At 37.4% G+C, this 13,072-nt stretch overlaps 2 protein-coding genes across 4 annotated transcripts in view; both read right to left on the bottom strand.

Annotated features, from left to right (window-relative positions):
* Nucleotides 1–452: 452 nt before the first annotated feature.
* Nucleotides 453–9,169, bottom strand: cyp4v2b (cytochrome P450, family 4, subfamily V, member 2b). 2 transcript variants are annotated; one of them, XM_055177584.2, is made up of 11 exons: nt 8,796–9,131; nt 8,602–8,714; nt 8,423–8,508; nt 5,594–5,784; nt 5,394–5,463; nt 5,129–5,255; nt 4,525–4,695; nt 2,733–2,835; nt 2,505–2,639; nt 2,036–2,215; nt 453–1,639 (listed from the first exon to the last, which is right to left on the bottom strand). In XM_055177584.2, exons 1-11 carry the CDS (start codon nt 8,986–8,988, stop codon nt 1,476–1,478), a joined length of 1,533 nt encoding a protein of 510 aa, XP_055033559.2. In that variant the 5' UTR covers nt 8,989–9,131; the 3' UTR covers nt 453–1,475. The 2 variants fall into 2 exon arrangements, 1 of the variants encoding a protein (XP_055033559.2); XR_008637212.2 differs by having other exon boundaries at nt 1,501–1,639; nt 2,492–2,639; nt 8,796–9,169.
* A 382-nt stretch (nt 9,170–9,551) lies between these two features.
* Nucleotides 9,552–13,072, bottom strand: part of fam149a (family with sequence similarity 149 member A) — a 28,993-nt gene continuing 25,472 nt past the window's right edge. Inside the window, exons 13-15 of one of the 2 annotated variants that reach the window (XM_055177582.2) lie at nt 12,135–12,213; nt 11,805–11,960; nt 9,552–9,959 (exon numbers count right to left, since the gene is read on the bottom strand). In XM_055177582.2, coding sequence (XP_055033557.2) covers nt 9,883–9,959; nt 11,805–11,960; nt 12,135–12,213 — 312 coding nt within the window. In that variant the 3' untranslated portion in view covers nt 9,552–9,882. Of the gene's footprint in view, nt 9,960–11,804; nt 11,961–12,134; nt 12,214–13,072 lie in introns of those variants that run through there. The other variant, XR_008637210.2, reaches the window with a different exon arrangement.

The raw sequence follows: 13,072 nt of genomic DNA, 5'->3' as shown, positions 1-13,072 counted from the left end.
AACAACTACACTCGCAAATTTGACATGTGATGCTTAACTATGAAAAGGTTAAGAAAGCTCGTTCGGAAGAGAGTAGGAAAAGAGAATCTGACCGCATTAGGAACCGGACAAGAGTCCCACTCGGTCAGGCTTTTATTCGTTGGTGTGAGCTAAAAGACAGCACTGGATGGGATGCTGATCTGGTGATCTTGTTGATTGAATATTAATTAAATATCTTATTTGTAAACTTGTTTGCGGTCTATGTTGTATGTTGTTGCGCTTTCTTGTAGTATGTCATGCGATTATCATGACAACAGTTGTCAATATCTCACATAATTATCAGGACATAAATAAGCCTAGAGGTTGTAAATAGTGTAAACATGCACAATTTGCAAACTATTATGATAAATAGCAGTAATCATGGATAGTGACATTATAACGACCAATGTTATGAAATAATGCAACGTACGCAATTAACTTTGTCATGGCATTTTGAAATTTTTACATTACAATAAAAATACACAAATGAAATGATAAAGTAGACATAGACTGTGTTTACTTGTGATTTAGCTGCAATCATGTAAAAACGTTATAAGCCAGCAAACGCAGTAGGCTACTTTATTATTATAGGCCTACTTTACACTTGGAATAAACTTCTTATTATCCTATTCCCATCATCAGTAGTTTAGTAGACTATGCAGTAGCCTAATATTTGTATGAAATTGTGAAACATTACCTGGTCATTATCTTCGGAGGTGTACAGAGTGGGGGTGGGAAATTACGACAGTTGCAAGTATTCTCCAGCGATTCTAGGGGTCGCTGTTTGACAAAACGCAGAAAATGCATAGAGCGCCTTTAATGTTGTTACTGCTAAACTATAACAACATAATAATCTATATTATAGTCTATAGAAACATACCTTACATTTAAAAAAAAAACATTACTGGTGTGCATCTTGAGACAAAGCAATGGCATTGATATATGTTCATTTAAAAACATTCATTTTAGTCTGGGACAACCCAAAGTGTTAATCAAATATTAAATGGTCTGCCTTCAGGAAAACAAACAGTTTTTACATTTATATAATATTTCTAAACTTTACATGTGCATTTTATGTTATGTGATGTCATCAATTATGTTGTTTGACTCCATTTCATATAATGACCGCTAAACTGTAAATATTTATCATTATTTTATTTAAAAATGAGAAATAATTTCTAGTCAAATCAAGAATAAAGTGTCTGACTTTCATAAGCGTCTATTGTCTCTGTTTGTTTGTAAAACATTTTTGGCTAAATTCATAATTCTTCTTTTACACCATTTTACCACATTCAAATATATCCCTGACAGTTTTATAGATTTCATCTAAACTGTTTCTCCCTCTCTCCCTAGACAGGAAGCATCTTTTAGAATCACAAAACCGTGTGCAAAATGTCTAAATGTAAATGTAATACAAAAACTGAAGTGGCGTGAGCTTTCTACTTTGACGGTGAGAGTCATTTGGTTCGTTTTTGTAGTTTAATCCAAATACCCTTCTCAGGACGCAGAATGAGCTCCCCCAGCGGTCTCAGTTCTTCACGGCTCTGACACGAATGTACCTCATAGTGACGTAAGATGGTTGCAAGAACCACCTTCTCCTCCATCATAGCGAAGCGTTGACCTGAAGCAACAAATACACAGACAAGAGATAATAGGATCTCAAAAGGGCAGCAAGAAAGTAGGAAATTCATCAAGTAAATTTCTTTATAAAGCTTCATTCCTGGAAGGCAACGGAGATGACTAAAGATTGTGGATATAATTCATCTCCAAAGGTGTGTGGCTCTCTTTCTGTTTTGTTAGAAGCTGGTTGTTGTGTGTGGCCTGAACCCGTCTCATTCAATGTTGGGACACAGACCCAAAAACTCTGGAGGTATACGTTTGAAAGTAAAACAGTGTCTTACATACTGATACGGTATACATGCTAAACAAACAGATCAATTTAGGGAGTGAAATACTGTAGAGCTCCAGGAAAAATAATGAGAGATGCTTTCTCATTTTCATCTTTCTTTCTTCTTACCAATGCAGTTTCTTGGTCCTGCAGAAAAAGGGATGTACGCATATGGATGTCTCCCTTTGCTGTTCTCTGGCAGGAATCTTTCCGGTCTGAATTCCTCAGGTTCTGGAAAGTAACGCGGGTCCCGGTGAAGAGCATATGGTATTATAACAGCATTCACGCCTTTTGGGACTTTGAACCCATCTGCAACCAAAGCAACCCCAGTTTTATAACTATAATATATACATCACAGCTTTGAGAGCCAAACTGGATTCAGGGCATTTTAACACTACAAGGGTAACACACACACATACTGTACTGCTATATAAGAGCAAAAAAGCTTCATTTTTAATTGGAAAATGGATGCATTTGTTCCCTATGGCAACACTTCACATCCTACAAAATTGTTTTTTTCCTGCCAGCCAATTCTTTAAGATTCTTAGATTTGAGTAGAAAAAAATCCTTGAAAAGATTACAAACCGCTGCCACCTACGGATGTGACAGGGTTCACAGATGCTGCGTGCAAACAGCGGCACAGCGGGGAACAGACGCAGACTCTCCTTGATGACGTAGTCCAGGTAGCGCAGCTTTTTCAGGTCCTCAACCCCCACGTGGCGCTCTGATGAACCTGCCAATCAGAATACAGGAGCTGTTGGACTTTATCTCATTGGTGTAAATTAGTGTAAAATAAACACAACACACGTGAGAAAGACTTAAATACCAAACACGTCCTGTAGCTCTGTCTGTACTGCCTTCTGGATTTCAGGATGAGAGCCAATCAGATGTAAGGCCCAGTTCATTGATGCTGCTGTGGTGTCATGACCCTATCAGTAGAATAGTGTTAGAGATCTACCATAATGCTTTAAATATGACTTTAGCTTTTATTTAAATTGTTTAGGTGGTAATAAACATATGCCAGTGAATGTTTTATTATGAGTCTACATCTCATTTGAGAGTAAAATGTTTTAATAAAAAGTGGAAATTTAGTGCTGTATAGCTTATTTTAAGTACATACACTGACTGAAATAATGGTCTAAATATGTACCCCAGCTGTCACTGGGGCAGTATCCTTTGAAAAAGGTCCTATTATATACCATTAGGTACATACACTCACCTAATGGATTATTAGGAACACCTGTTAAATTGTTTATTAATGCAATTATCTAATCAACCAAACACATGGCAGTTGCTTAAATGCATTTAGGGGTGTGGTCATGGTCAAGACAATCTCCTGAACTCCAAACTGAATTTCAGAATTGGACAGAAAGGTGATTTAAGCAATTTTGAGCGTGACATGGTTGTTGGTGCCAGACAGGGCGGTCTGAGTATTTCATAATCTGCTCAATTACTGAGATTTTCACACACAACCATTTTTAGGGTTTACAAAGAATGGTGTGAAAAGGGAAAAACATCCAGTATGTGGTAGCCGCAAATGCCTTGTTGATGCTAGAGGTCAGAGGAGAATGGGCCGACTGATTCAAGCTGATAGAAGAACAACTTTGACTGAAATAACCACTCGTTACAACCGAGGTATGCAGCAAAGCATTTTTGAAGCCACAACACGCACAACCTTGAGGCGTAAGGGCTACAACAGCAGAAGACCCCACCGGGTACCACTCATCTCCACTACAAATAGGAAAAGGAGGCTACAATTTGCAATGAGTCTCCATTTCTGTTGAAACATTCAGATGGTAGAGTCAGAATTTGGTGTAAACAGAATGGGAACATGGATCCATCATGCCTTGTTACCACTGTGCAGGCTGGTGGTGGTGGTGTAATGGTGTGGGGGATGTTTTTTTTTTTTGGCACACTTTAGGCCCCTTAGTGCCCTTAGGGCATCGTTTAAATGCCACGGCCTACCTGACCATTGTTTCTGACCATGTCCATCCCTTTATGACCACCATGTACCCATCCTCTGATGGCTACTTCCAGCAGGATAATGCACCATGTCACAAAGTTGGAATCATTTCAAATTTGTTGTTTTTTTGACAATGAGTTCACTGTACTAAAATGGCCCCCACAGTCACCAGATCTCAACCAAATAGAGCATCTTTGGGATGTGGTGGAACGGGATATTCGTGCATCCCACAGATGTGCATCCCACAAATCTCCATCAACTGCAAGATGCTGTCCTATCAATATCGACCAAAATTTAAAAAAAATGCTTTCAGCACCTTGTTGAAACAATGCCACGTAGAATTAAGGCAGTTCTGAAGGTGAAAGGGGGTCAAACACACTATTAGTATGGTGTTCCTAATAATCCTTTAGGTGAGTGTATATGTATACATTTGATATCAATATGTACCTAATATGAACTCTTTAGATACAAATGTGTACTTTCTCAAAGAGACCAGTCCCAATGACAGCTAGGGTACATATTTTGACCATCCTTTCTGCCAGTGTAGGGTACTAGCTAACTTTTAAAAAATTGTAACTGTTAAAGGCTGTTGACAATTTTTCTGAACCAGCTTAGTCAAGCAAACATTCAACATTTGTCTTCGCAATCTTTGTACCTCAAACATGAAAGTGTCCACTTCTTCCTGAATATCCTCATGACTCAGATTCTTTCCATTCTCATCAGTAGTTTTCAACAGCATATCCAGAAAGGCTTGTCTCTTCCTCTGCCCCTGGTCAGAATCACCGTCACAGTCAGAGCTCATGAACTTTGCTCTCTCCTTAATAACCTTCAGGTGAAAAAAAATAATTAAGAATTATGTCGTTTTGCTGGTTTTTACTTGTTTGGCCAAGCGTGGGGAATGTGATTGATCGAGCCTGGTCGAGTTCAAAAAACAAAATGGCGGCCAAAAAAGCAGCTGGAGCCCAACTTTAGTTTAAATAAAGTTTTATTTTCACTTCGTACACCTTTTCATTACATTTCTAGCAAGAAATTAGATTTGTAGTTTTCTCATATGCGATAAGTTATCAAGAATGCGCTCTCTGTTTACATTTCAAACTGAATTCCATTACGCTGCCTATGAAGGCTGTCCGAAATCCCAATGCATCCTATGTTGTCTTAGAAAATGACGTGTTTGTCCTGCGGTGGCTACCGTAGCTTGATCCTTTTACCGTAGCACATTGATCCTTTAAAACCAACCAACGCTGACCAAAACTACTCACGCTTGTAGTAAAGGAGTGTAAAATCTTCAGTCTCCTGGAATGTTCTTTGCCTTCTTCTAACATACCGTAGATCCAGTCTGGCCACAACCATGGTGCTCTCTGTCTCTTGGTGATGATGTCACTCATTCTGCAAGAGGAATATTAACACAATTAATTAACACAATAATTTGAATGAACTGTTTTCAGAAAGACTAACACAGATGCCATGTTTATTAGTGAAAAACTGTAACATTGTTCTTAAAAGAGAACTTGCTACTGTACTTACTTATAGACACTTTGCACATACTCAGAGTCAGCATTACTTTGTGCAAAGATTTTCTTCCCCATTGCAGTTTCTTTAGAAGGCAAACATATTTTGATGTGCTTAACACCCCATTCAAATGTTCTAGGCAATTCATCCAGACATTTATTTGAACAAAATTCACATTTTCTTTTTCTGAATGATATGTTCAAGACAATACTCACCACATATGATGTCCAGAGCACATAATGTTATGTAGCTAAAGCAGTTAAACGGCTCACCACCTGCATGCTTCTCCATCTTCTGTATCAAAATATCAGTCTGCTCATTCATCACTTCCAGGAAGTCGGTGAGAATGGAGAAGTGAAAGGTTGGAGTCAGCATTTTACGTCGGTTACGCCATTTCTCACCTGTGCTGTTTTTAATGGAAAGAAAACGTTGTGAGCTCAACATACTTTTGAATATTATTCAGATTTACAGTGCACATGAATATAATGTTATATTCAGAATTTCAGATACATGCTTGGACTGCACTGTGTTTGGACAGATGGTCAGTGACCTTGTCTTCAGTCTTGCAGATTACGAGTTACTGTGCTTTGTGCAGAATGGTTGATGCAAGCTGTCTTGGATATGAGATCTGTCCGTTTAACAGGTAGTCTTCAACTGCATTTAAATATTTATAGTTTAACTTTAAGAGGTGGTTTCCCGGACAGGGCTTATCCTAGTCCCAGACTAAAATGCATGTTTGAGCTGCAATAATAAGTATTTTAACATACATCAGTGCCATTGTTTCGTCTCAAGATGCACATAAGTATTATTTTTTGTTAGGTTTGTTTGCAAAAACTACTTGAATGTCGTAATATAACTAAGGCCTAGTTCTGGATTTATCTTTCCTGTCCGGAAAGCTGCCCCTAAAACAACCCGAGCCCTTTAAAGCAACTGAAAATGGCATTTGTTTGACAATTATTATTTATTTAGTTGCATTTGATTTTGTGATTTTACATTTTATTTACATTAACGCCACTAACCAAATGGATGGATATGCTAACCTCTTCAGTATTCTGTATAACTTCAGCCAGTGTTTTCATAAACAAGAATTTACACAACCATAAATTTAAAAGGTGTTGACACCTCAGTTCAAGGACATGCTAGAGATAAAGAATCCCATCTACATTAAATAACCTGTATTGTCTGCATATTATGCTAGAAAAGGTAAATATTACACATACTAGCTTTAAAGAAAATGTTACATACAGTGTGGAGGATAATGGCGAGGACGAGCGATAACAATAACTTTTATTATAAATGAAGCACATATACAGCAACATTTGACAACAATGGATAAAGACTGGAACAAAGGCGGGGAAATACTGTATATACACAGGGACTAATGATTACTAAACTAGAAACAGGTAAGGATGAAAAATTAAGCAGATGGGGAACAGGTGATGAGAGAAGGAGTCAAAGGAGTCTGCGGGACCAAAAGAGGTGTTTCCCAATTTTGGGACATCTTCAAACTGAAATATGTGTTTTTCCACCTCTTTGTTTGATTGGCTCAAATTGAATGCCTTATATAAATAAGACACATAGTCCTCTCGCTCTCTGTTGCTCGTTTTCTGTGTAATTTACATATTTTGAAGTGCAAAAACATATACTGTTATGGCATGGTATAAAATAGTTTAGAAATGATTCAAGATTACTTAATATAGTTATTGAATAGATTAAGCCAAATGATCTTTCTTTTTTTGTTATTTTGGCACAAAAAATATTTTGTATACATTTACATATTTAATTTTTCTGACTAAATTACATTATTGATATAGTTGCCTTCCCTTTTAGCAACTTAAAATGTCATCACATGTTTCCTTAAGGCATATTCCTAAAGAAAATGTTTCCATACGTCTGCACTTAGGCACTCAGAAAAAGTGAAATGCTTTTTATTCCTTTATATCAATTTTTTGTACATAAATCCTTGATTAAGAGAAAATGCGAAAGAAAAATTATGTAATGTATGGCTTTTCAGGGGTTCTGTACTTTTAATTGGATTTTTAAAAACGCCTACTCCCAGTCTGAAAACACCCAAAATTGGAAAAACGCCCTCTTTTTGTTCCGCAGAGACCTGTACTTGGGTGATGATGATAACACTGGGGCAAGACTGTGACAAAGAGCCTGATTTACTTAAGCTGTGGCCACACCAAAAGATTTTTTAAATCTTATCAGATTTTCAAAATGTGAGAGACCAGAAACATGATGAAAAAATTGACGTTTTAACACGTTTGTTCCTATAGTACTATGTGGAGTGCTGCTATGTGGTCATGACAGCACACCAAGCACCATCAGATTAACTTCACAAACAATGCGAGTCTCAGCTGGGAACACAGGAAATCTCGCGGAGATCTCGTAATGTTTCTCGCGGCCAAAAGTAAACAAATATGGCAAACAATGGGCATAAAGTACATAATTTTTTTTTTTACATTTCTGATGTCCATCTCACTTTGGACTGTGCCTGCTGCGCCATTTAGTTGTTATGGTTTCATCTTTCATCAGCTTGCTTTCTGATTGGGTACTGTTTCGTTTCATGTGACACATCTACAGTGTGTGTTCGCGTTTGTCCTCGGAGTTTACCTCGCACTACAAGATTTCTGATTTGCCCCGACGTGCTTCCGAGCAGATTCAGATGCTCTTAACACACCACAGGAAAATCTGATAAGATTATCGTTGCAACCACAAAGGCGATCGGGATAAGGATTGTCGTAAGGTGGAAAATCGGCCCAAATTCAGCCCGATAATCTTGTGGTGTGTACCCGAAACCATCATTTTGTCGTTAAATAGCGACTGTTGAGATTTACTAAAAATGCGCAGTGGATAATAAGCACTGAAAAGTGTGGTCTAGTTATTTTTTGCGCTCGCGCTAATTTGCCACGTTTAGTAAATTAACCCAAAGACTTTTAATAGTTAACATAACAGCAAACTGAAACAGGAATAAGCATGGAAGAAAACTGAATGTAATTTTAACAATAATGGTGGTAAAGCACACCATACTGTATGTGTACCTGGTAAGCAGGCCTGTGCCAAGCCAAGGATGAAGAAACCTATATGCAAATGACTTGTCAATGTGTCTGGAATTATTGAGGACAACCTGAGAGGAAAACACAATAGATCTGAGATTAAACTAGTGCTTGTAGACAAAACATTTCTAAAATATTGTCAAATAAGAAATAAATGTATGTACCTCAATATTCTCTGCATGATATAAGATCAGAAAGGGCACTGGACCCACCCAAACCTTTGTTAGTGGAAGGTGTCTGTATTCATTTGTGCCCACAATTATCTGGTTGAAAAATTCTTCAAGAGAAACACACTATTATAATGCACAAATGTCACCGTATTCTTGAGATTTAGACAAAAGTTATTACAATTTCTTACCCCCTGCATTGGTTTTAAACTGCAGCGCGTTGCCAATGATTGGGAAAGCACCTTGCATTTCTGGAATCGGTCTCATTTCGTTCCATTTTTGCAAGTAACTTTTAAATGGATGAAATGTTGTGGATGCCAAAAGAAGTACAAGAATGGTTGTAAATATAATCCCCACGACATATAATCCTAAAACGACACCCATCTCGGTCGAACGAAAAAGGCTAAAGCTCTAAATGAAGGGCACAGGTTGAACTTAAGACTTCACTGTTTTGCTTGCTTAATACAAACAAGACTGTTATATTATACAACCTGGACAAATGTGGGTTATCTGTGGGTGAACTGCCTTCTGCTGAAACATTAACAGAAAGTAGGGCAAATTCAGGAACAGATAGTGATCTGTATGTAGGTATTATTTACAGGCTTTGTTGCTATGTATGACACACAATTCTGTCTCTAATGAAATCTTTTATTTAAGACCAGGGTGCAGTAAATCGGGGTCTTATGGAGGTTATCTTTCACCTTCAAGAAGCTCAGTGAGTTTTTAGTTTGTTTACTTTAGAAAATACACTATAGTAAAACATATATGAGGGGATATTTCTGAAAGATTTGAGACAGACATATCTACTTTAAATTATCTATAATATTTTATAGATAATACATTGTTAAACCTTCGCCAGATTCTATAAATGATTGAAGCTAATGAAATTAAGTGTTTGAATCGAATACTTCAGTTTGGTAAATCGATATCAACAAATAACAATACTATTAACCCACAAGAAAAACATTTATGATTAGTTTTCTATCATCATATTAGCTTTACGAAAAGCAACAAAACATATGTAAATTAAACATTTCGGGATATGTCTTGTGTTTGGCACAGGGAACACTGTGCTGGTGGATCAGTTCATTTTTGCTGTTTGTTTCAGATGTTGAGGTCATGGCAAAAAACTCTCCAGTCCATGAAAGTAAGGCACTGGTGGACAGTCTGTAGCTATAAGTCGTGCCAATATAGGTAGTAAACAACACATAAACTGATATCATGACTATGACAGCACAAATTATGCAGTTTTGTCCAATTACAAAATGAACTGGCCTGTTATGGCACGACTGGTTGAAATTTTTTTCTCACATGCACAGGAAACCGGTTGAGATGTTTCCGATGATTCTGGCCACCTAAAAGCACAATGCAATAGATATTCTTATATTGTTTGTCTCTTTCCTTTAGCACATTGCCTTATTAAAAGTGTTAATTAATCTCCAGTGTCCCAAAGACCAAACAACGTATTCATAACTGACAAAATTTCACTTTTAATTAAACCCCCTTTGTCACTGCTTATTTTTCTGGATCATTATTTGTTGAATGTATATAGCATAAGTTAAAAACTTTTCAGGCTGTATAAAATTCCGTATTGCATAAACATCAGGTGTAATAGGTGCAATAATATACAACTACAGTAGTTGTGTTGTATACTGTATACATATACTGTTTAAATTATATATTATATATGTCAATCAGTCTGTGAAAACACTAGCTAAAATCTTTTTTTTGTGATTTCTGGTTTTCTATATAAAATCATCCTACATAATGTAAAGAACACTGTGTTAAAATACAGGCTTAATATTTTTAATACTGATTGAGTAATACTATGGCTGAATCCGAAACCGCATACTGCCATACTATATAGTAGGCAAAAAGCAGTAGGCGAACGAAAAGTATGTCCGAAACCTCAGTATACGTAAATGGGTAGGCGAGAAATAGAATTTTGGACTATTTCTCGCGAGATTCAAAAGCACGTGTACTTAAGTATCGTCCGAAACCGCCTACTTACTGAAATTGTAGTAGGGGAAACAGTACGTGAACAGAGTAGTATGTCCAAATCCTCAGTATCAATAAAATCAGTAGGCGAGAAATCCGCGGATGCCCTACTGAGTCGGCCCAGATTCTGAAGCGTGCATGGGATGGACACTTCTATCCCAGCTTTCCCATGATTCTACGGGAAAGCAAAGCAATCGATCGGAGACCAACCAATCGGGTGATTTCGATACGTTACACAGGACTGTTCCTCAGCACCCTGACTTCACGCACAGACCCAGGATATAAGTGCTCATAAGTGCTAATAAAGCTGCAGAATTATCACAGCTGTGTTGAGATGACAGTAAATATGTGATGGTTTGTTAGAAAAATACATTTGAATAAAGTTTTGTTTGATATGGGATTCACTTCTATACGTTTGGTTTTATTCATTCATTTTTTTATTCATGTTTACTGTTGTTTTAAGTAAATACAAGAGATTGCTTCACTAAAATGTATATAATCACATGGCCTGCATTGTCTAGTTTGTATTCAAGCACAGCTGTCATCTGAAAATAGATATTAAATTACAATCTGCTTGTTTTACTTATTTTTGTCCACTACAAAATAATGTGTAATATTTCTGTAACACTGACAGAGACCGTAGTAGAGTTGTCAAGATACTGATGCAATCAGGTGCACCTGTCCCTCATACACACGCATACGTTTTCATGTCTGTTATTAGTTTGTTTGAGTTCATGCACCGCTGTAGGTGGATGACATCTAAGTACCGTGAGATCGATTCCCGAAATCATATGGAGAAGTCTGATTTTGAGTCGCTCTCGCGGTATTGTGATGTCAACCTCCTGTCAGTTCTTGTGGTTCCGCATGAACTCGAACAAGTCTACTACGTCATAGGTCGCATGATAACGTCAACATGGCGGATGCTGTCCATACTTAACGTGAACGTACGTACTGTCTTAGCGCACGTTAAGTGGGTACACAGTGAAATTCAGTACCTACACAGTAAGTATGTGATTTCGGATTCAGTGTCAAAGATCAAAATAAATGATTGAAATCAAACTTTGATGCTCCTTATATCATAATTAGATCACAAGACTGAATATTACAGGAAGGGTCACACAATATTATATTATATATAATGCATACTGTAAATACTATATTATTATTATTATATTTGTGAAATATGTAATATCATATTTTACCTATAGAGCTAAATAAGGGCATGTTTCCTCCCTCTGCATCAGTACAGGAGGAGATGGGCAAACGTCTTCTGCTGGGTGTTGAACACTCCAGAAAGCCGCTAGCTGTAGAAGTGATACCCATACTGAAGCCTGTCACCCCCATATGTGTGCTCTCACCTAAGAGACATGCAGACAAACGAAGATAATTAATCACATTTACAAATTTCACAAACCACCATTTTTTGTTACATCCAAACTGAGCAAAGATTTTTTTTTAGTAAGCAAAGCTACATTGTGCTCGTGCTGTTTCTCCTGCCATTGTGCAAAATCAGGCCTAAATTTTCGACCCACCCTTCAAACAACCTCGACCTGTCCTCATGTGGCAGGCAAAATCCAAAGGAGTGAAGGACCTTTTCATAGGCGTGTCTGACTGAAAAACATGACATGAGTTACAGTTAACACTTTACCAATTGTTTTACCCTTTTTTAGCACTTTTAGCAATGCACTTATGGTTACAATATTATAGTAACTCAATCAAAAAACAAATAGCAGCATGTGACCCTGGACCAAAAAACTGTCTTAAAGGGACACTCCACTTTTTTGAAAATAGGCTAATTTTCCAGCTCCCCTAGAGTTAAACATTTGATTTTTACAGTTTTGGAATCAATTCAGCTGATCTCTGGGTCTGGCGGTACCACTTTTAGCATAGATTTAAGCATATGATATTACGCAGTGCCTGAAAATAGTCCCCTGCCATTGAAAGTTACCAAGGGGACTATTTTCGGGCACTGCATAATGAGAGTATAGTTCCTAGCCATATCTGCCTAGAAAAACGCAACTTTTAATTCCCTCGGTCTTAGTACACGATGTAACTACAGAAGAGTCAAGTTTTAAATACAGTAGGAAACATATTGAAACTCTTTTTTTTTAGCACGATGAGTAATTTTTGAGCATGATGCTAATGGTCTAATCAGATTCAATGGATTATGCTAAGCTATGCTAAAAGTGGTGCCGCCAGACCCGGAGATCGGCTGGATGGATTTCAAAGCGGTAAAAATCTAATGTTTAACTCTAAGGGAGCTGGAAAATTGGCCTATTTTCAAAAAAGTGGAGTGTCCCTTTAAGGGCTCTTTTCACTGCATGAAAAGAGCTGTATACGGACAAATACGGGATGGGAAATCCCTGCTAAACTTTAGGTTTGCCAGATTTTTGAGGCAGAGTGCCTGGAAAGGTAATACACCAAAGTAAACTTGTGAAACATCCAGAAACTTTACGTTTGTGGATGTATA

The sequence above is a fragment of the Misgurnus anguillicaudatus genome, chromosome 16, assembly GCF_027580225.2.
Source record: "Misgurnus anguillicaudatus chromosome 16, ASM2758022v2, whole genome shotgun sequence".
Classification (NCBI taxonomy): domain Eukaryota; kingdom Metazoa; phylum Chordata; class Actinopteri; order Cypriniformes; family Cobitidae; genus Misgurnus; species Misgurnus anguillicaudatus.
This window is presented reverse-complemented; position numbering and strand designations above follow the sequence as displayed.